Source organism: Physeter macrocephalus, chromosome 20 (assembly GCF_002837175.3).
Source record: "Physeter macrocephalus isolate SW-GA chromosome 20, ASM283717v5, whole genome shotgun sequence".
NCBI classification, from domain to species: Eukaryota; Metazoa; Chordata; class Mammalia; order Artiodactyla; family Physeteridae; genus Physeter; species Physeter macrocephalus.
In genome coordinates this window covers 108762407-108782975 of record NC_041233.1, presented here as the reverse complement: position 1 = coordinate 108782975, position 20569 = coordinate 108762407, and the positions used below count along the sequence as shown (strand labels likewise).

Sequence of the window (20569 nt, the reverse complement as noted above, 5' to 3'; positions counted from 1 at the left end):
TGTGTTCCCCTGCACTCCACCCAATGTTAGAAAGACTAGCCCACTGGTATTAAGCCACGGCACCACCAGGAGGCACGGTCCAAGTGCATTTGTCTCCGAAGCAAACATGGAGCTACCAGTGGGGAAGTGATTTCTGTCACCCCGCAGCTCCCACCTAGAGGACAGGCACCGGTGGTCTGGAGAAGCTGCTGGCGACGGGAGCCATGCTCCTCGCGACTCATGTGTCCCAGCACACGAAAGAGGCTTTCAGTAAACGTCGGGTGACCTCGTGGACGCATGAATGAAATGTTCCTTTGTTGGTAGTTTTATTATTATTACTTCCTATTGGCAGGAATGAAAAGATTAGAGGCTGGAGCGGGTGGTGGTTTTTTTTTTTTCCTCTTCCAGTTGAAGTCAGTTTCCGCAGCATCCTTACTGTCCCATTAAATGTGGGCACATCCCAAGGCCTTGCCGGGCTCGTTAATCTCATCCATTATCCGATCTCCACGTGGAAATTTTAGCCCTCAATTTACCTGCATGTCCCTCTGGCGCCTCACACGCAACATATTTTTAAGTTAATTGTTTCTGATCATTTTGCTTACCCACGCTGATAGCACTACGCTCCTTTGAAACTGCCAAACCGTAAGCATTGTAGACTTTCTCATTTCTGCTTTCACGTTTAGTGAGTGCCCTGTTTCAGTGACACCCCCAACTTTTCGTTATCCAGCTTCTGCTTTCAAATATCCAGTGACTGGGAGGTCTGCCGTCACTAGGAGCCTTTTCTCACTAGGAGCCTTTTCTCCTCGGCGGCAGCCTCGAATCCGCTCATTTCCTTTCCCGCAGCCCTCCGCGCTGCCACCACCTTGGCCACCTTTCTCCTCGTCATTGCAGTTGCTTACTCTCTGATGGCAAAAGGGAAGGTTGAGGTCTGTTTCAGCCTCTCCAGCCCAGCAGCTCTCACAGGCATGAGAATCACGTGGAGAGCTTGGCCATAGCCTCCCAGTTTCCGATTTAGTAGTTTCGGGGGAGGAGCTTGATAATTTGCATTTCTACCCAGTTACCAGGCGGTAACTGATGCTGCTGGGTCAGGGACCACACTTTGAGAACCGCTGCCTTAGCCTGCTCAGTGCGTCACTCTCAGGTTCATTTTCCTAAATTAAAATTTGTCCCAGGTCTGCCGCTCCTTGCTGGGTGTCTTCCATTGACCTAGGACCATGGTTCCCAAGGTAGGTGCAGTGGAATAGGAACATCCCATTAAGTAACTTTTAGTCTTTTTTTTTTTTTTTTTTTGGTCTATGTTACTTTTCAAGTCTTCTGATTAGATCCAGGAGAAAGTCTGTTTGGTGCTACTACGTCTTTAGCACCTTTCTGACACTTAATTGCCTTTTCAGGACCATGGTTCCCAAGGTAGGTGCAGTGGAATAGGAACATCCCATTAAGTATTTTAGTCTTTTTTTTTTTTTTTTTTTGGTCTATGTTACTTTTCAAGTCTTCTGATTAGATCCAGGAGAAAGTCTGTTTGGTGCTACTACGTCTTTAGCACCTTTCTGACACTTAATTGCCTTTTCAACCAAGTGAGCAAGCCATCAGCTCCAAGCCGCTGCCAGCAATTCGCTAAAATTTTAGAGTATGGCTTTGTTGTCACTGTTTTTATTTTCAGTGGCAAGTGTTTTAAGGGACTACAATTTGAAACACTGGGTTAAGGAGTGCAATCCAGAAGTCCTAAAGAATTCTTCTATATCTTTTCTTCTAGTGGGTTTCATACTTCAGTTTCATGTATCATGTATAGCTCTTTTAATTTACCTGGAATTAATTTTGTTGTAACAAAGAGGTAGGATCTAGCTTTTATTCCCTAACTGGCTATCCAATTAGCCCAACACGTTTAAATAATCAATCTTTTACTCATCATAAACAAAGTTTATGGATAAGTAATATCCTTGGAAAAAATAGTTGCCACTTGACAAAGGATTAATACCAAAATATGCTAAAAGTTGCCACAAATCATTAAGAAGGACAACACAATTTTTAAAAGGACAATTCACAAAAGAAGCAAATAAACGTACAGAAAGGTTACAAACCTTACTAGCAATTACTAGATTGCTCCCCTCTCCAGCGATCGTATTGAGAGGTGGTGGAATGTGGGTAAATGAGCCCTCGCTTACCTTGTGGATGAGAGTGCAAATTGCGAACGCCCACGTGGAGGAGACTATCAGAATGTAAAAACGTAAATGCTAATATGTCCTTAACATCTCTTTAATGCATGTTGAGATTTTGAAATTTAAAAAGGGTGTGTGTTCTTTGACTCTTCGCAAGGGCTTTAGTCTAAAACATTGCACAGCTAAAAGTTGCTACAAATCATTAAGAAGGACAAACAACACAATTTTTAAAAGGACAATTCACAAAAGAAGCAAATAAACGTACAGAAAGGTTACAAACCTTACTAGCAATTACTAGATTGCTCCCCTCTCCAGCGATCGTATTGAGAGGTGGTGGAATGTGGGTAAATGAGCCCTCGCTTACCTTGTGGATGAGAGTGCAAATTGCGAACGCCCACGTGGAGGAGACTATCAGAATGTAAAAACGTAAATGCTAATATGTCTTTAACATCTCTTTAATGCATGTTGAGATTTTGAAATTTAAAAGGGGTGTGTGTTCTTTGACTCTTCGCAAGGGCTTTAGTCTAAAACATTGCACAGCTGAAAACATTTACGAGCAAGTTCTTTGAAGCGTTAGTTTCTCTTGAAGGAAGTTGCAACTCATGTCTATTAATTGATGAATAGTTAAATAATGGACTGTAATCCACTCAGATAGTAAAAGATTGAGGTAAACCTGTACATACGCTCATTGAAAGATTTCTTACTTGTATTGCAAGCTGAACAAAGTCATAGAAAATGCACATAGTATGAGCCTATTTGCATGTTTTGTAAAAGTATATGAATTTATAGGTGGACTATAAGATACCAAAATATTACAGTATGTAGCATTCTACAGGTAAATGAAGGAGGGACTTTAATAATAGCTTATCCTAGTTTATGTATTCTTCATAATGAGAATGTATTACTTGTGTTTTTTTAAGGTAGGACCCAAAACTATAGTATATGTACAGTTTATTTAATTTAATTCCAATCTTGTAAAAATGTGCATCATATTTTACGTGCATCGGTATACATATGTATATATTTATATAAGAAAAACATAGCCTAGAATGAAACATATTGTTAACTGGGGTTCTCCTATAAGGTCATAGGGATTAAAAAACATCTTCCCAGTTCCTTAAGTTTTGATAAAAGTAATACTGGTTCATTTAAATCACTTAATTGACCTCTCTAAGAGAGAGGTTGCATCTAACAAGGTCCTGTCCGCGCCGAGGGGTGGGTGGGTGGGTCATGTGTCAGTTCTTTGTTGTTGTGACTGGAGCACATTCTCTTGGGTGAGTGTCCCACTTCTTCCCGTCCTGGCCCTTGAACAGTTATTATCTGTGATGAAATCCTTGATGGTTGTGTGTTGTTTAAAGTCTAGGGAGGAGGACAAGACAGTCTTGGTGGGTTTTTGTTTGTTTGTTTGGACAATAATCTCTTAAGCCCTCTTCCTCTTTCAAATATTCCTATCTTCTTTGCCAGCATATCCACTTAAATTCTCAGACTATTTTCCAAAACCAAATAATCCAACAAACAAACATTTCTTGGCACTTAGGAGAGAAATGAGGTTCAGGTTAAAGTGTTTGCTGACCTCTCTGTTTTCTTCTGTAGGGTAAGATACTATTTTTAAAAAACTTGCTGAATTATTGAAACACCTGAAATAAATTCTTTTACCTCTTTGTAACTAAGAATCTGTTCCCTGTTTAGCTATTCATTTATGATACATAATATAATTATAGTAAACTAAAATAAATTATAGGACCAGATATTTTGATGCAGTTTTGAAAGATTTTTTTCTCGTATCCTGCCTGTCCCATGGTCAGGAAACGTGTTTGTCAACTATCACCTTAATATCAACCTTCATATTGTTCTCTTAGTAAATGCATTTACCATTACATCTTTGTAAATTGAACATTTTTTTAAAAATGACATTCTTCCATGGTGTCCCTGTTTTCATTTCTGTCTTCCTTTCTAATCTGCACCCATTCAGCCAACGTTGATTCTATGCCGACTGTGTACAAGGAAGGCATTGGGCTAGAGATACAGAGACAGGTGCAGAGGACCTGCCTTTGAGAAGCTGGTCGAGAAATGAGTGGAGTGAAGGTGGCTGAGGTGACTCCTGAGTCTCTGTGGAGGTGGTCAGACGGGACAGGATTCAGGGGACACTGAGTAAGAGTAGCATTTCTGGGTTACATGGAATCAAGACTTTAATGGTTTTTTAATACTGCCAAACTGTTTCTTAAAAGGATGTATCAAGTTACAGCATCACCAGCAATAAATGAAAGTAACTGATTTCCCACATCCTCACCAGAACTGAATTTCATCCTTAAGACAAAGCAAAACAAAACAAAAACTTGATATCCTAATAGACTTAAAATTAAGCCTCATTATTGTTTTATTTGGCATTTCTTTTTATTATTAGTGAAGTTGAACATTTTCCCATATTTTTATTATTTTACTTACTCCAAATATTCACTTGGAGTCTTGGCATTGTTATAACTTGTTACTAATTTTTTAAAACAATTTATTGAGGTGAAATTCACATAACACAAAATTAACCACTTTAACGTGAACAATTTGGTGGCATATATACGTTCACAATGGTGTTCAACCACCACCTCTGTCTAGTTCCAAAACGTTTCCATCACCCCAGTACCCGTGGAGCACTTTCTCCCCATTTGCCCCTCTCCTAGCCCCTGGCAACCATTGACCTACTTTCCGTCTGCATGGATTTATCTATACTGGATATTTTATATACATGGAATTATAATATGTGACCTTTGTTCTGGCTTCTTTCACTTAATATAATGTTTGGAGGTTCATCCACACAGTAGCTTGTATAGGTACTTCATTCCTTTTTTTTTTTTTTGCGGTACGCGGGCCTCTCACTGCTGTGGCCTCTCCCGCTGCGGAGCACAGGCTCCGGACGCGCAGGCTCAGCGGCCATGGCTCACGGGCCCAGCCGCTCCGCGGCCTGTGGGATCTTCCCGGACCGGGGCTCGAACCCATGTCCCCTGCACTGGCAAGCGTATTCTTAACCACTGCGCCACCAGGGAAGTCCCAGGTTCCTTTTAAAATTCAGTTTGTTTTCCTTTTCTCCATCACCTGGGTGTATTAGGCTGTAATTTGTGCCCTTTAACCAGTGGTTCTCAAAGTGTAGTCCAGGGACCAACAGCATGAGCATCACCGGGGAAGCTGTTAGAAATGCAAATCCTAGTAGGTCAGACCCCACCCCTCACCTGCTGAGTCAGAGGCTCTGGGAGTGGGCCCAGTAATCTGTTTTAATAAGCTTTTCAGATAAGTGGGATGTGCTCTTAGGTCTGAGAACCACTGCTGTAACTCAGCATTTCTGGGCCAGTGTTGTATTAAAGAGCCCTTGTGGGAGATGGCATCCACAATTTTGGCCTTGTTAGCAACACCTTTTCTTTTCTTTTCTTTTAATTTAGTTTCTTTATTTCTTTCTCTATTTTTGGCTGTGTCGGGTCTTGGTTGCGGCACGCGGGCTTCTCTTTAGCTGTGGTGTGCAGGTTGTGGCGCACAGGCTCCAGGGCGCGTGGCCTCTGTAGTTTTGCGGCACAGGAGCTCTCTCGTTGAGATGCGCGAGCTCAATAGCTGTGGCACGCGGGCTTAGTTGCCCTGCGGCGTGTGGGATCTCAGTTCCCTGACCAGGCATGGAACCCGAGTCCCCTGCATTGGAAGGCGATCCTTTACCACTAGACCACCAGGGAAGTCCCCCACCTTTTCTTTTTAACTAAAGGAGGCAGACAATATAAACAATTAAACTGAATCATATTATAACCTCCTGTTGAAGAATTACATACTATATGTATAAATCATATAGTTTTACCTAGAAATTGCCATTCAGTCTACAAGTCATGTAAAGAGAGTATTTTTTAAAAGCTGCTTTTGATCTTTGGTCAGATCCCTAAAGAATTTAAGAGTTGCGTGTCCTTGGTGTGTATTTTTCCTCTCTCCTGTGATCAGGTCTTATTTTTTACTTCTTTGGAGCCTCTTCTGCGAGGGTTTCTGGTACAAAGGCCCGCGATGGCGTGCGCGCGGCCGTGGACGCGCTCAGGCAGCAGTAGCATTCTGTCCCTCATCTGCAGGGCCGTCTTAAAGCCCAGGCCCCCTCCCACCTCCTCCCTCCAGAACTTTTTAAAGGGACTCCTTTATTGCCATTTCTTCCAGAAATTGGTGGCTAGTTAATCCAAGTAGCATATCAATAGTTAAATCCGTGCCTGGAATGACAGCAGTGACGGCCACATCCTGCACAGGAATGGAAACTTCATGGCTGGAAACCACAAACTTTGACTAGAGAGAGAGGTGTGTGCGGTCAAGTCACAGGCTTGTTGCATTACAAGTAAGTTGGGTTTTTTTTTTTTCCTGCACAGGGTATTCAAAGGGCGATAATAATTTTATCTACTTTGCGGAGGCTTATGGGGATTTAATTCACACATTTATAGACATTAAAGCATGTGTGGTACGTGGGAATCACTCAGTGAATGTTTTATATTATTAGGATAATTATTGACCTTTTTTACATAGAATATTTTTATTGACATTTTTACAAGTAATGTCTGGGTCCCCAAAGCAACAGCACAAGCCGTGTGCACTTTCAAAGGTGAATTACTCACAAATGTTGCCTTTCAGGAGTCTCTTCATGAAGGAATTAGAGAGTTAGGTTAGGTGGCATAAGGGAGATTTTAGGTCCTCCAGATCTAAAATCCCTGGGTCAGATAGAGCGAACGGTTAGGAAGCATATGTCAGAAGAGGAGGCGGGAGATCTGAAGGAAGGCGTTTTGAAGGGTAGGGGGGATTGAGTCCTGTATATCTGTAGGCTGAGGGAGAAGGCCTTAACTACGTGAGAGGAGATTAACCCTTGATAATAACGGATGGAGTGAAGTTGCAGAGCAGGGAGAAGCGGATGGGATTAAGGGCGGGAGATGGGCAGGCTTTTGAGTGGAGGAGAGATATGAGAAACGGTGAGGCGATGGGGCATCCGGGTTCCAGGCCAGCAGACTGGGGAAACAAGATGATTGTGTTTAAATATTTGAAAGCCCATCACGTGGAAGAGGGATTAAACTGATGCTCTTTGGCACCAGTGAGTATAAACTGTAGGAAGACCAGACCTAGAGCCCACGTAGAGGAGACCTGTCTGAGAGCCAGCAGGTCCAAGAGGACATGACGGACTCAGTCTAAAGAAGTGAGCCCGGTTAGACGCCACTTACCAGCTAGTAACCCTGCATGAGCCGTTCAAACCCAGGGCAGGAGTCTCCTGCCTGACCCATTGCCCCAGGTCCAGGCCTGCCCATCTGGCAGTTCTCTCCTGTCTAATGTGACCCTTTGAGAAGAATTTAAGCTAATTTCCCCAAAGACCCAGAGCTAACTGCATTACCCTCCTCTGAAGAGGTTTGTATTCTTTTATTTTTTTATTTTTTTGCGGTACGCAGGCCTCTCACTGCTGTGGCCTCTCCCGTTGCGGAGCACAGGCTCCGGACGCACACGCTCAGCGGCCATGGCTCACGGGCCCAGCCGCTCCGCGGCCTGTGGGATCTTCCCGGACCGGGGCACGAACCCGCGTCCCCTGCATCGGCAGGCGGACCCTCAACCACTGTGCCACCAGGGAAGCCCAAGATTTGTATTCTTAAAAGCCGGTTTCTTCCTGCTGCCTCTGTTCACTCATCCCTGGCATTCCCCTCATTTTGTTCCTTTGCGTTGCTGGTTTCCCTGCCTAGAATAGTGATCGAAACAGATAAGAAGTTGTTTTTAGGGGACTAATCAGCAACATTATAAATTAAAATTCTCTCAGAACTATGGAGAGATTTCTGGTATTTTACCCTCCCTGTAAAATTCACACTGTGAACCTCACCTTGAATTCCTTCCCCGTTCTCTTGGAGCAATTCAGGCGGGTTTGTGTGGGCCGATTCTGTAGCGATCAGAGACCTAGTCGACGACGCGAACTCTGCCTTGAGTTTCAGTTAAACGACGGCAGCAGCAGATGCTGTGAAGGAAAAGAAACTCTTCAGACCTTTAACATTCAAGCTAAACTGTACATTTGGGAGGCTGGAACCGTGGCAAGAGTTTTATTAACCTGAAAATGGTTTTCTCTGTCAAGTGCCGTTTCATTTAGTGCAATAAGCACAAACTCGGTTGCAGTTAGCGCAAAGTCATCGTTTCTGGATGTGTGCTTGCACACACAGCAGTATTCACCGTCGTGTAATTGGGAAGAGTAAATTCATCTGTGTGTGGCATCTCATGTCACAGGACAGGGATCCGTGGCCTGACAATAAATACTAAATGACAGGTTGTATAAAAGAATGATATAATGCCCACAAGGAGAGGAAATACCTTGCAAAGTTCAAATTTTGTATGTAAACTGTGGCAAAGTGCTGCAGTAAATTGCCATTTTCTTCACATTAGTCACGGTGCAAAGGAAGACTGTTTTTTAAGCAAAGAGTAATCTCTGGAATTTTGCATAAAGACGGTCCGTAATTTCAGGCTTTCTGCATGCCGTCCATTTTTTACTTCCTTAACATCAAGGGAAGACTGACTGTTTCAGAGATTCCTTGTGCAAAACAAGAGGAAGCAATTTAGAAGCTAATCAACATTTCTGCTCACCGTATTTGTTCTAAGTCACGTTTGTTTCTAATTTTGGAATACATCTGTTATTTCTTTTTGTTTCATGTTAACTTCTTAGTATATCATAGTAATATGTTTTCTTTATCAGGATAGCAGTATATTTGAGTGATGCATTTTGTTTGGTATCTGAGAATGGTATTCTATTTAAGTTTTATAATTTGGATAAGAATTAAAAGTTTGAAATTTATAAATATGTATTTAATGGTTTTACTTATTGATAGGGTATGGAGAAAAGATCTGTATTTATCCAGATACAGAAAGTACAGTATTAAATTGATTTTTGCAGTAACACTGCAAGGAAGCTTGTACGTTAAAATTCCAGGAATGGAAACGTCTGAATTTTTTTTTTTAATTTTTGAATTTTATTTTATTTTTTTATACAGCAGGTTCTTATTAGTTATCTATTTTATACATATTAGTGTATACATGTCAATCCCAATCTCCCAATTTATCCCACCACCACCCCGCCACTTTCCCCCCCTTGGTGTCCATACGGGAAACGCCTGAATTTTTAACTGAGTTCACTTATAGATGTAATTCTAGTGTTAGAACAGTGACTGTTAATAAAGTGATTATTATCTGTTGAACAATAAATAGGAAAAGATGGATTATTTCCAAGTGTAATCCAGTTACCATAACTTGTAATCATAGTGCATGTTCTGAAACTTTTGTGACTTCTAATTCTAAAAGTAATAAGTATATTTATATCATACTCATGCTTAAACATGTTGCTTTGGTGCCAGGACAAAACTTGTGTAATGCCTCTCTTTTGTCATTTATACGTACCATTTCCATGTCTCCTTCTTCTTTATTTCTTTAGGGTACATGTGCCTTTTGGACAGCAGAGATAGAGGAGTTTAAGGAAAGAGAAACATCAAGCAGAATGATAAGCAAGGGGCTTTGTCTAATCAGGTGGTCGAAGCTCAGTCTTACAGACAGAGTATGAAGACAAGGCCACTTTCCATGGTGTGGGGAGGGTTTTTTAAAATAAATTTATTTATTTAGTGTTGGCTGCATTGGGTCTTCATTGCTGCACACAGGCTTTCTCTAGTTGCGGCGAGAGGGGGCTACTCTTCGTTGCGGTGCGCGGGCTTCACATTGCGGTGGCTTCTCCTGTGGCAGAGCACGGGCTCTAGGTGCGCCGGCTTCAGTAGTTGTGGCACGCGGGCTCTAGAGCACAGGCTTAGTAGTTGTGGCGCACGGGCTTAGTTGAGGAATGTGGGATCTTCCCAGACCAGGGATTGGACCCGTGTTCCCTGTATTGGCAGGCGGATTCTTTAACCACTGCACCACCAGGGAAGTCCCAGGGAGTTTTTGATGTACGTAGTATCTAATTCCTTTGTCCAAAGAAAACTCAATTTTCCTGCCCTTTTTTTATGATATAAGGTGGGATTTGAGCATAATTCCAAGAGCCAGTTCTGGGACTCAGATTAAGTTCAAATCAACTCCAGGTTTGCAAAGCGAATATGGCAAATTGCCATATTTGGATGCATCACTTAACACGTCTGAGATTCATTTCACTCGTCTACTGCATATGGAAGCTTTCCACTTATCAGGCATTACACCGTTTGGTTCTCATTTAAGCTTCATGATCTCCCCCAGTCCCTACCTTTTAAAAAAATAATAGATTGGAAAACAGGGGCTTTTAAGCTTAATAACCTGCCCCACGTTGTAAGATGGCAGAACAAGCATTTGAATCCAGGTCCCTTTGATCTTAAATTTCAAGTTCTTAACTTCTGAGCCAAATTCTCTAGAATTACCTGGAAAGCTTGATTAAACATACGTTGCTGGGCCCTAGAGTTTCTGATCCTGTAGGCATATGCTATACTAGAGGGCCGAAGGATTTGCTTCTCACCAGTTCCCAGCGGTGGGCGCTGCCGGTCGTGAGGACTAGACTCTGAGAAACACTGCCGTACGTTGCGCTCCCAGACTTGGTTCCTCTGGAGAGTGAAAGAGAGAGTTCACGTGTGATGCTTGGACTCACGGTCACTGACGTTTATTGACTGCTTAACCATGTCCTAGACACTGTTCTGAGTTAGTCCCTTTTCACCCTCCCATTAATCTTAGCAGGTAGTTAAATTGCAGGGAGAAGGTAGGGGGTGTGATCACCACGTAAAATGAAGAGAAGGAAACTGAGGTAGAGAGAGCTGCCCAGTCAGGAGGTCTCATGGTGAGTCGGTGTGGTGACTGAGTCAGCCGGTGTTCGTGACGCCAGGGTCCCTGCAGCCACCTCCAGAAGCGGATTTCCTGCTGAGGGAAGGTTGAGAGAAAAGGAGACACTTCTTCCATCCCTTTGGTGTTTTACATCCTTGGAGGAGGGCTGTTGGCAGACCACACCTGGGAAGAAAGGGTTTCCCTCCTTTTCGTGTTCTTCTCCCAGCGTTCTGAAGGGTACGTGACACGGTTCATTATTCTGAGGAGTGATGTGATTCTGGGAATGACCTGTATTTCAGTTGCGCTATGAAATCATTGATATTCACTAGCATGGATCACAGAGACTCCAGGTGATTTCATAGGTAGGAACCGTGCTGGTGGTGCCAGTGCATTAAATTAGCAGAGATGTCACCTGAAGTTGGCCACCCTACAGCAGGCCGGTCACCAGTCTGTGGTGCTGGCCTCTCTGCAGCTGCTTTAACAGCCAGGGAAAATCTCAGATGCGAAAATGAAGGAAGTGAGAGAGAAAATCGACTCATAATTAACTCTGAAACCTGTACTCTGCTTAGGCAACTAGTTTCCCGATTAGTTTTAAGACTTAAAGAGAAAGTTTAAGGCAGTTTCAAAAGGTGAGATCACATTGATAATAGAAATACTTTGTGTGTTTGATTCCATTAAATATTTTGTTGAGAGAATGTTAAGTACAGGTATAAAAATATAAGCATAAAAATAAGATCTATTGTCTCTCCTCTCAAGGAGAGCTCTTTGTGGACCTTGCGGTCGAGTTAATATACAGAAGAGAGTGCAAGTCTGAAGTTAGTGTAGCCTGATGCATGTCTTGTCTTAGAGGCCCTGATAAGATGATTCCCATGATGCTGGTGCTCGAATCCTGGGACAATCTTTTCTTTTCACTGAGGTGGCTGTTTAGCTGCAGAGCTCAAGCTAGATTCCAGCCCTCCTGACCCTCAGCTTGGCGTTCTCCCTGATTTAACATGGCCTTATTTATTTACTGTACAGATTTGTCTCCCAGTCTTAAGCTGTGAACTTTGCAAAGGGTATTATGACTTACTGCTGCTTTTTTGGATATTCATCTCTGCATTTCAGCCTTGTTGTTTTCTTCTTTAAAGATTTCAAACACAGTAGTGCAAACTCTAGAAACAATCAAGAGCAAAAAGGAAACGCAGCCTGGACACTTACCACGCGGGTAGGGTGCTGGGTTTAAACATGTGCGGTTGCATGGAAAGAATCACCTGCACCTTTATTCTGGTTTGTTACAGGCTAACGAAGCCCTTGTCGTTTGCTGACTGTGTTGGTGATGAGCTGCCGTGGGGATGGGAAGCCGGGTTTGACCCTCAGATTGGTGTCTACTACATCGATCACATAAACAGTAAGTTTTCCTCTCTGGTACAAGCAAGCATATCAGAAAATCTAGTCATACAAAAGAGTAAACATTTTACAAAGTGAATTTCTTTATTTTAAACCCCTGCTTTCCAGTGACTAATATTTCACTGAAATGTCCATTTTGGAAGTTGGGGCATGTGTGTAGAGTTAGGCTGATGGGGGCAGAGAGGGAGAAAGGGGCCTGGTCTGCCTGTCTGTCTGCCTGCCTGCCTGTTACCTGTTAGGGCATGAGTTTTCTTCAGTGCACGTCTAGGACCTCTGGAGACCATCTGTCTCTTCTTTCCATGGCCACTGGGCCTTCAGGGTGGGGTTCCCCCTTTCTTGTCCTTGCCATGGAAAGAGGCGGGCACGGGTGCAGCCTGGTCTACTGGCGCAGCTGCGTGTGTTCCGGTGGGGTCCAGGGAGGGCTTGACACTCACCAGCGACTCTGGAAGACGCAGCTGTAGCTCTGGCGAAAAGACCAGAACCTCGTCTTGTTTCTGTTTCCTGATTTCTTTGTGGTTGGAAGGGGAGCACCTCTCACTGTAACAGTGTTTAGATGTGTCACATCCTTGTCATGGTAAGCCTAGGGCAGAGGATCACTGTGGCTGTGAACAACTTTTTAAAACACGTACTTGAGGTAGTGTTTTTTGTATGTTTGTTTATATTGTGTATGTGTTTATATTTCTAGTTAGCTCTCTAGCCACCCCTATAAAAAATTTATTCAGATGGTCGAATGTAATACTCACTGATATTCATTTTGCTTATTTCACTTAAAAATAATTATTTTATTTTTATAGGTTCTTAGGAATACATAATGAATTTATACTCCATTATCTTAATATTCTTAGGTCTATCGTTACGTTTAAATTTTATTCAATAAGTACTCATTAATGTCTTTTGGAATAATATCATTATAGAAGAGTGTTTTATTTGATGTTCATTTACGAGTGATGGCTTGCAGCTGCCCTTGTCTAGATATATGATAAAGATTTTGAGAGGCACAAAAAGCCCATATTTATAGCAGTGATCTCTTAGAAATCTAAGAATGTTAAATATGTGAAATATGTTCACATCACGTATCGAATTTGTGAAAGTATCCTTGCACAGATTCCCTGTCAGTATCTTTCTTTACCTGTGCAAATACTCCTTTCCCAGCATGCCTGGGAGGGTTTCCAGAAGTGACTGGGCTGCTCCACTCTGAAGTCTGCAGAGGCCGAAGGCCGTGGGGCGGACGGCCAGTTGGGTGGGAAGGCTGCATGCGGGCCTCCAAGTGATCTAGTGTGAGGCTTCAGTGAAAGTGAGTTGAGATGAAGGACTCGCTTCCAGTAATTTACACTGAAAGGGGGTGCTCTGCCTAGAAGACCACCAAGCAGGGATAAGAAAATGTTCACCCCAGCCGGAGGCAGCCAGGGAGCCAGAGAAGCTGACTCTTGAGAAGCCCGGCGCGCTGAGTGTGCTTGTGCTTTGGGGCGGGGGGCGTGCAGGTAACAGTGTGAGTAGCTTAGTTGTGGTGGAATAGGTTTGAGGGCTGTGAAATTGTCTAATTCTCACAGGTGGGTGAGATAGAGGGCTTGAAAGGAGCAAGGTCTTGGAGGTGTTAAGTCAGTCTTTCAACGAACACACGTATGGTTATTTAAATCTCACTTTTATACTTATTTTATATGGATAAAAGATTAGCTTTTTTTTTTTTTTTTTTTTTTTTGCGGTATGCGGGCCTCCCTCTGTCGCGGCCTCTCCCATTTCCCATTGCGGGGCACAGACTCCGGACGCGCAGGCTCAGCGGCCATGGCTCACGGGCCCAGCCACTCCGCGGCATGTGGGATCCTCCCAGACCGGGGCGCGAACCCGGTTCCCCTGCATCGGCAGGCGGACGCGCAACCACTGCGCCACCAGGGAAGCCCAGATTAGCTTTTTTAACTTAAATGATACTTAGGGAACCAGAAACAAACCTTCCTCTCCCGATTCCATGGAAATAAGCTCTCGTGGCACCAAAATGAGAAAATTAGCTCAACTTCCGTCCCACTGCCCACAGTCTCTTCAGCTTCTAAACCCACCTCCAGGGCTCTCTGCTTTTTCTCAGTGGGAGAGGTGTTCTTCTGAATCACCCACCTCAACCCCCAAGACCCGGCTCAATAACTTCTGTGTCCCACCCTTCTCTCCTAGGTAGTGTCTTTCCCAGTTATTTTCGGGTTTAAAAAATTTCTCCCACCATTGCAATTTCTAATGGTTCTTTCATCTTAGTATTTAAACACTGGAGACTCTCAAACCAAAACTAAAACCAAAACCAAACCAAAACTACCAAAAGAAAAAACAAATAATAACAATCTCCGCCCCCCCCCACCCCCCCGCCCTCACTCTCTCTCACTCTCACTCTCTCGCTAACTCCTACTTGAAACAATCTCTCAACCCCAGTCCCTTGCCAGCATGTCATCTGTTTTCCCTTCACAGGGAAACTCGCTCAAAGCCACACACAGCGCCCATGGGCTTCACTTCCTCCATTGTTGGCCATGATCGCACACAAAACGCTCTTGCCGAGGTCACCTGAGACCCCACAAGTGACGGAATCCAAGCGCCCCGGCCTGTCTTCCTCGGTCTTGATCTGACAGACCCCTGTCCCCACGGGCCGTGCCCTCTTGCTCTTTACCCCTCTGGGTTTCACGACACCTTCTGTTGGAATTTATTTGGCATACCTGGCTGCTCCTGCCCAGTTAAACCAAAACCAAACCAAAACTACCAAAAGAAAAAACAAATAATAACAATCTCCGCCCCCCCCCCACCCCCCCGCCCTCACTCTCTCTCACTCTCACTCTCTCGCTAACTCCTACTTGAAACAATCTCTCAACCCCAGTCCCTTGCCAGCATGTCATCTGTTTTCCCTTCACAGGGAAACTCGCTCAAAGCCACACACAGCGCCCATGGGCTTCACTTCCTCCATTGTTGGCCATGATCGCACACAAAACGCTCTTGCCGAGGTCACCTGAGACCCCACAAGTGACGGAATCCAAGCGCCCCGGCCTGTCTTCCTCGGTCTTGATCTGACAGACCCCTGTCCCCACGGGCCGTGCCCTCTTGCTCTTTACCCCTCTGGGTTTCACGACACCTTCTGTTGGAATTTATTTGGCATACCTGGCTGCTCCTGCCCAGTTTTCCTTTGCCCGTCTCTTCTTCAGCTGTACCTGGTACCAGGATTTCTGTAATCGTCTTCTCTCTGCGCCCCGCACATCTCCCTGGGTGATGGCCAAATTTGTCTTCTTAGGGCTCGTCCAGAGTTCCAGATGCATATATTTGATTCCTTACTGTGAGGCTCTTTCCGGTCTGCCCCACTGGCCTCCATTTTCATCTCCCGCCCTGTCCTTCCCTGGCACGGGACGACACTCCAGCTGTGCCTTGTGCTTCCTTGGCTTTCTGCCTTTCTTTGCATTTGTTGGTTCTAGCCCCGGTCACTCTCTGCCCAGCCCCCAGGCCTCCCCTTTCGGCCGGCTGCCATATCCTTCTGGGGCCCGTCCGCTCAGTCCGTCCGCCCACTGTTTCCCAGAGGCCTTCTGTGGCACCTGACCCTCCACCTTGCAAGTCCCCACCCCCTTCTGAATTAGTTACCCTGTGCAGGTATTTCTTAGTACCAGGTACTCGTGGATTTTAAAATAGCACTTGTCATACTGCATTTAAATGATTTATTTGTATGTTTTCCTCGCTAAACTGTGAGCTTCTTGTGGACAGTGACTGCGTCTTTATTTTTCTATCTTTGGTGCCTAGTATGATGATAAACTCTTACATGTTAGAACAAAGAAGAGCTTGATTGTTTAACTCACGGATTAAAAGCGTTCTGTTTGTTTTTAAAGAAGTTGAAGTGCATTTCCGTTATAAATTATGCCTCAGAAAAAGCACTATTCTGAATACTTCAAAACTTGATTATCAGGACATAAATGTTTAAGTCTCGCATTTTGCTTTGGTACAGTAATGGTACCCCAGTGGCCTGATGGATTTACTGTGCCCTAAAGTGCCCCAATTACCCACAGCAAGTAGTTTTCCCACTAAAAAGGATCTGGTCCGTTATCTCATTAATCTTAAAGACATTCCTGTGAAGTAGTTAGGGAGCAAATTGTATCATCTTCTCTTAACAGCTGGTCTACGCATATGTTGTGTCTTGACATTGTATCGTTTCAGCATTATTTTCTCCTGATTTCAATAAAAAAATGAAATTAAGACTGCTTGGCTGTTTAATGCTATTTCTGTGTAACACTGTTAAATATCTAGAAGTAAAAGTTTTGACCTTGACAGTGATAGTTATTTTAGGCCCTGAATGTTTTGTGGTAGAATTCACCTTTTAGTGGCTGTGTGTGCGGAGTCGGGGTGTAGATATTGATGGGGGTGTTTGTAACTAACCAGAAGGTAATTCTGAAGTACTATTTGTAAGGTTTTGATATTATCACTACAACCAGAAGCAAATCACTTTTTGATAGGGTCAGAGTTGTACCTTAACTTTTTTGTCTTTTAGTAATTAAGGCCTTATTTACATATAAGAAAATGCACAGATTTTAAGTACGTATTTTAATGAATTTTGACAAATGTATACTCCTTTGTAGTTGCCAGCCAATCAGGTTACAAGATATTCTCACCCCTCCCCCAGAAAGTTCTTTACTGCCCCTTGCCAGTCACCCCCCTCCCCACTGCTGCAAATTGTTTTGATTTCTATCATCACACCTTAGCTTTGCCTGTTCTAGAATTTCATATAAATGGAGTGTGTGTTCAATTTGTGAACGGAATCTTTTACTCACGGTATTTCTAAGGAATATACTACTGATACACACAATATCACAGATGACTGTTCATTGTACACATATCTTATATATCCATAGCCAGGAGATATAAGAACTCCTGGAAATCAACATTAAAAGGACAAACAAACCAATTTAAAAACAGGCAACGAACTTAAATAGACAGTTCCTCAGCTCTCCTCTCTCATCTTTCCCCATGCTGTCTCGGAGAGATTGGATGGTGTGTACTTCATATTACCCTGAACCAAACTCCTCTGTATCAGCTTTGAAGCGGCACGTGTGTTCAGGTTTGATGAAAGTTCCTCAGGTGTATATGCTATTTAATATGGAGTTGTTTCCTTTAGGAGAAACGAAATAAATTTTTGACCCTTCTACTTCATCTCTGATTTATTTCATCCTTTATGTTTTCCTGGGAGGATAAACTGTTAAGATATTTCATAAAGAAAAAATTCAGATACTTAAAATATCCAAGTAGAACGTATTATGCTGGTAGTGATACTAACACTTATTAGGTAGCATCACTGATAAGTGATAATTTACATATTTCACGTAGTTGTCAAGTTCAGGGACCTCTTCTTAGTCGCCGTCACCCGTGTCTTCCCCCTGGGTGTAGAGTGGACATAGATAACTACGCCTTTCTTCTTCAGCCTGTTGTTTCCCTCACTTCAGACGTTCCTTCTTTCTCTCCTCACTTGCCTCATATTGCTTTTGAGAGTCCCTGTATCCTGTCACTCCCCGAACATGTGGCCTTAGCCGCCTCCCCCAGCATGCCGTCCTTTATCTACAGCAGTTCCATCCTTCGCCATTACTACGCGAATGACCCTTCTATCTGTCTTTCTGACTCTGATTGTCCTAATATTTGTCAGACATTTCCAGTTGTAGGACACTGCTACCTATTTTGCCATTTGAAACTTCAAAACAAACAAGTACAAAATGGGATTCTTCAGTGTTCCCTTTGACTTTATTATTTTTCGAAACATAGTCCTCATGGTTACTGAGTTGAAAAATGTAGAATCATCTTGTCAATTCTTGTTGATTTTTTCCTCTATATTTTCAGATTTGCTCCTTCAGCCTCATTTTCACTGCCATTTTCCTAATTCGGAACCTCATTGCCTTGTGCCTTTTGTTCCTTTCCCTTTAAAAAATATTTTTTAATAGAAGTAATAGATATGATAGAAAAGTAGAAAATTTGGGTAAATAAAAGGAAGAAATTATCTATATTCATACTACTCAGAGATAACCAAGTACTCTAAATCTTGTAGTGTGTATCCTTCCAGACTTGTTCATATTGATATACACACACAGCCACACACGAGTGTTCAATATATTGTATACATCAAGTGGGATATTACATACATACAGTTTTATAAACTGCTTTTTTTTACTTAATGTATAATCTTTCATCCAAAAAATTTCCTGCACAATCATATCAACTCTTTTGATAACAGAACCTCACGTTTCTCTCCGATGATCTTCCTCAAATATAGCTAAGATCCTTTCATGCCCTTACTTAGAACCTTTCTACCGCATACTGTTGCTTACAAAATGAGTTTCATATTTATTAACCTGACGTTCGAGAAACCATCTAGTCCCTCTTGGAGTATTGGGGAAGAAGTGAGAAAGTAGAGCAGAATTCTAGTACCACCATCACTAGCAGAACAAAGGAGAACAAGTAGAGCACCATATCCATTCTGAAGGGCATGGCTGCAGCTACTTAGAGAAGGTGCTTTAAGCTGATACCCCAAAGGATGAGTAAGTTAACAGGCCTGGAGAACACGGGGATGGAGTAGGCTTTGGGAGTTTGGAGGAGAAACCGCCTGGAAGAAGGAAGACCCACAAGTAAAGCCAGAGGTCTGAAGAGGCCTCAGGAAGCAGGACTTAATGAAGGAAAGAAAAGAAATTCAGCGCGGCTGAGGCTGGCGTGAATGAGGCTGTGGAAAACGGCTGGAGCGGCAAACGGGTTTGGTCCTTGAAGGGCCTCTTGTCTGGGACCTTTCAAAGCCCTTCTTAATCACTGCCTGTTCCGTGGGACCTTACTTTTTCAGCCAGAGGACACTCCCGTGTCTCTAAACTTCTGTGGCACTTGACCTTTCTCTTCTCGGGGCTCTCACCATTTTCTACCGTATAAAACAGTTGTTGTCGTTGTTGTTTTAATTCCTGTGTCACAATTTCTTCTATACTTTGTAATTTCTTTGGAAGGAGGGATCATACCTGAACATCTTGTTTTCCCTAGTGCATGCAGTAGATGCTCTATTGTCTGTAGAACAAACAGATAAGTAAACATAGCAGATAGTTTCTATAAAGAAAGATAAGGAGAGTTACGCATTCATTTCATCCATTCTTCCTGAGCACAGCAGAAGGAACAGAAATGTGAATGAGAGACAGAAATAATATTGCTTTGAAGAGTGTAATGTTATCTCCCCTGATAAGCTCTTGTAACTCACAACGTGTTCTCTATCTATAAAGTTCCACATCTATAAAACTGATGGAATGTGAGTTCCCTTGAGGTGCGTGACACTTTAACAGTATGTGATATATTACTTCTTTCATATAGTAGACAACATGCAAATTATATTGCATTATAATACAGTGATATCCCAAGGCCACCAGGTCTTAATAAAAAAAATACTACGTTTGTATGATGTACTTCTTTGAATATTTACATTTAATAAATATCCTTCACAGATCTATTCAGCAAATATAACTGATGGAGATGAAGCACAGTCTTGCTTTATGAAGGCTTCTTCAAAGGTGCCTCTGGGAACCCGCCTTTGTGGTTCATATTTGAAGGGGGCGGTATATTGGAAATGTCGCTGTTTCCTGCTGAGTCTCTTGTAGCATCCAGTATTGAAAGCAGTCGACTGGAGTGTTTCTGCTGATGTATCCAAAACAAATGCTGATAGTTTATTATTATTATTATCATTGTACTTTATTCATTTAAGTGTCAGTCAGTGTTACTTTCAGGGGTTTGGGGCAATTTAGCTGTTGACAAGCATTTTACTGAAAGTTCGCCAGTTCGCCCATATGTAGGGAAATATGATTAGGTAAAACCTCTGAAGGTATCGAGAGAGAACCGGGAGTATGTATCTTGCTATAGCTATTACAATGTACAAACACTTCAAGTTTTTCAGGTACATTTTCAATTTGTATCATCGCTTTATTTGGTTAGTTTCCTAGTCATAGATCTCACCGTAACAGGTTGCATTTATTATCTCGTCGCTTCTGCGGGCGCCGAAGCCAAGCAAGGCTGAGCCAGATCCTCTGGCTCCAGGTCTCTCACAGGGTGTCCTCAAGGTGTGAGCCAGGCTGCGTCACCCCCAGGCATGACCGGAGGAGGCCTGCTTTCCAGGCTCACGCGTGTGGTGGCTGGCACAACTCATTCATTTCCTTGGCGGCTGCCGGCCAGTCGCCCCCCTCATTCCTCGCTACGTGCATCGGATGGCGTGTAGCCTGGCGGTTGGCTTCACTAGAGCAAAAAAGCCAAGGAGGGCCAGGCAGAGA

The 20569-nt window shown here is 43.2% G+C and overlaps 1 protein-coding gene across 1 annotated transcript in view; it reads left to right on the top strand.

The window, feature by feature from the left end:
• Positions 1-20569, top strand: part of WWC2 (WW and C2 domain containing 2) — a 170135-nt gene that overhangs the window by 75514 nt on the left and 74052 nt on the right. Inside the window, exon 2 of the mRNA XM_024117363.3 lies at positions 12188-12297. Within this exon, the coding sequence (XP_023973131.1) occupies positions 12188-12297 (110 nt within the window). The remainder of the gene's footprint in view (positions 1-12187; positions 12298-20569) is intronic.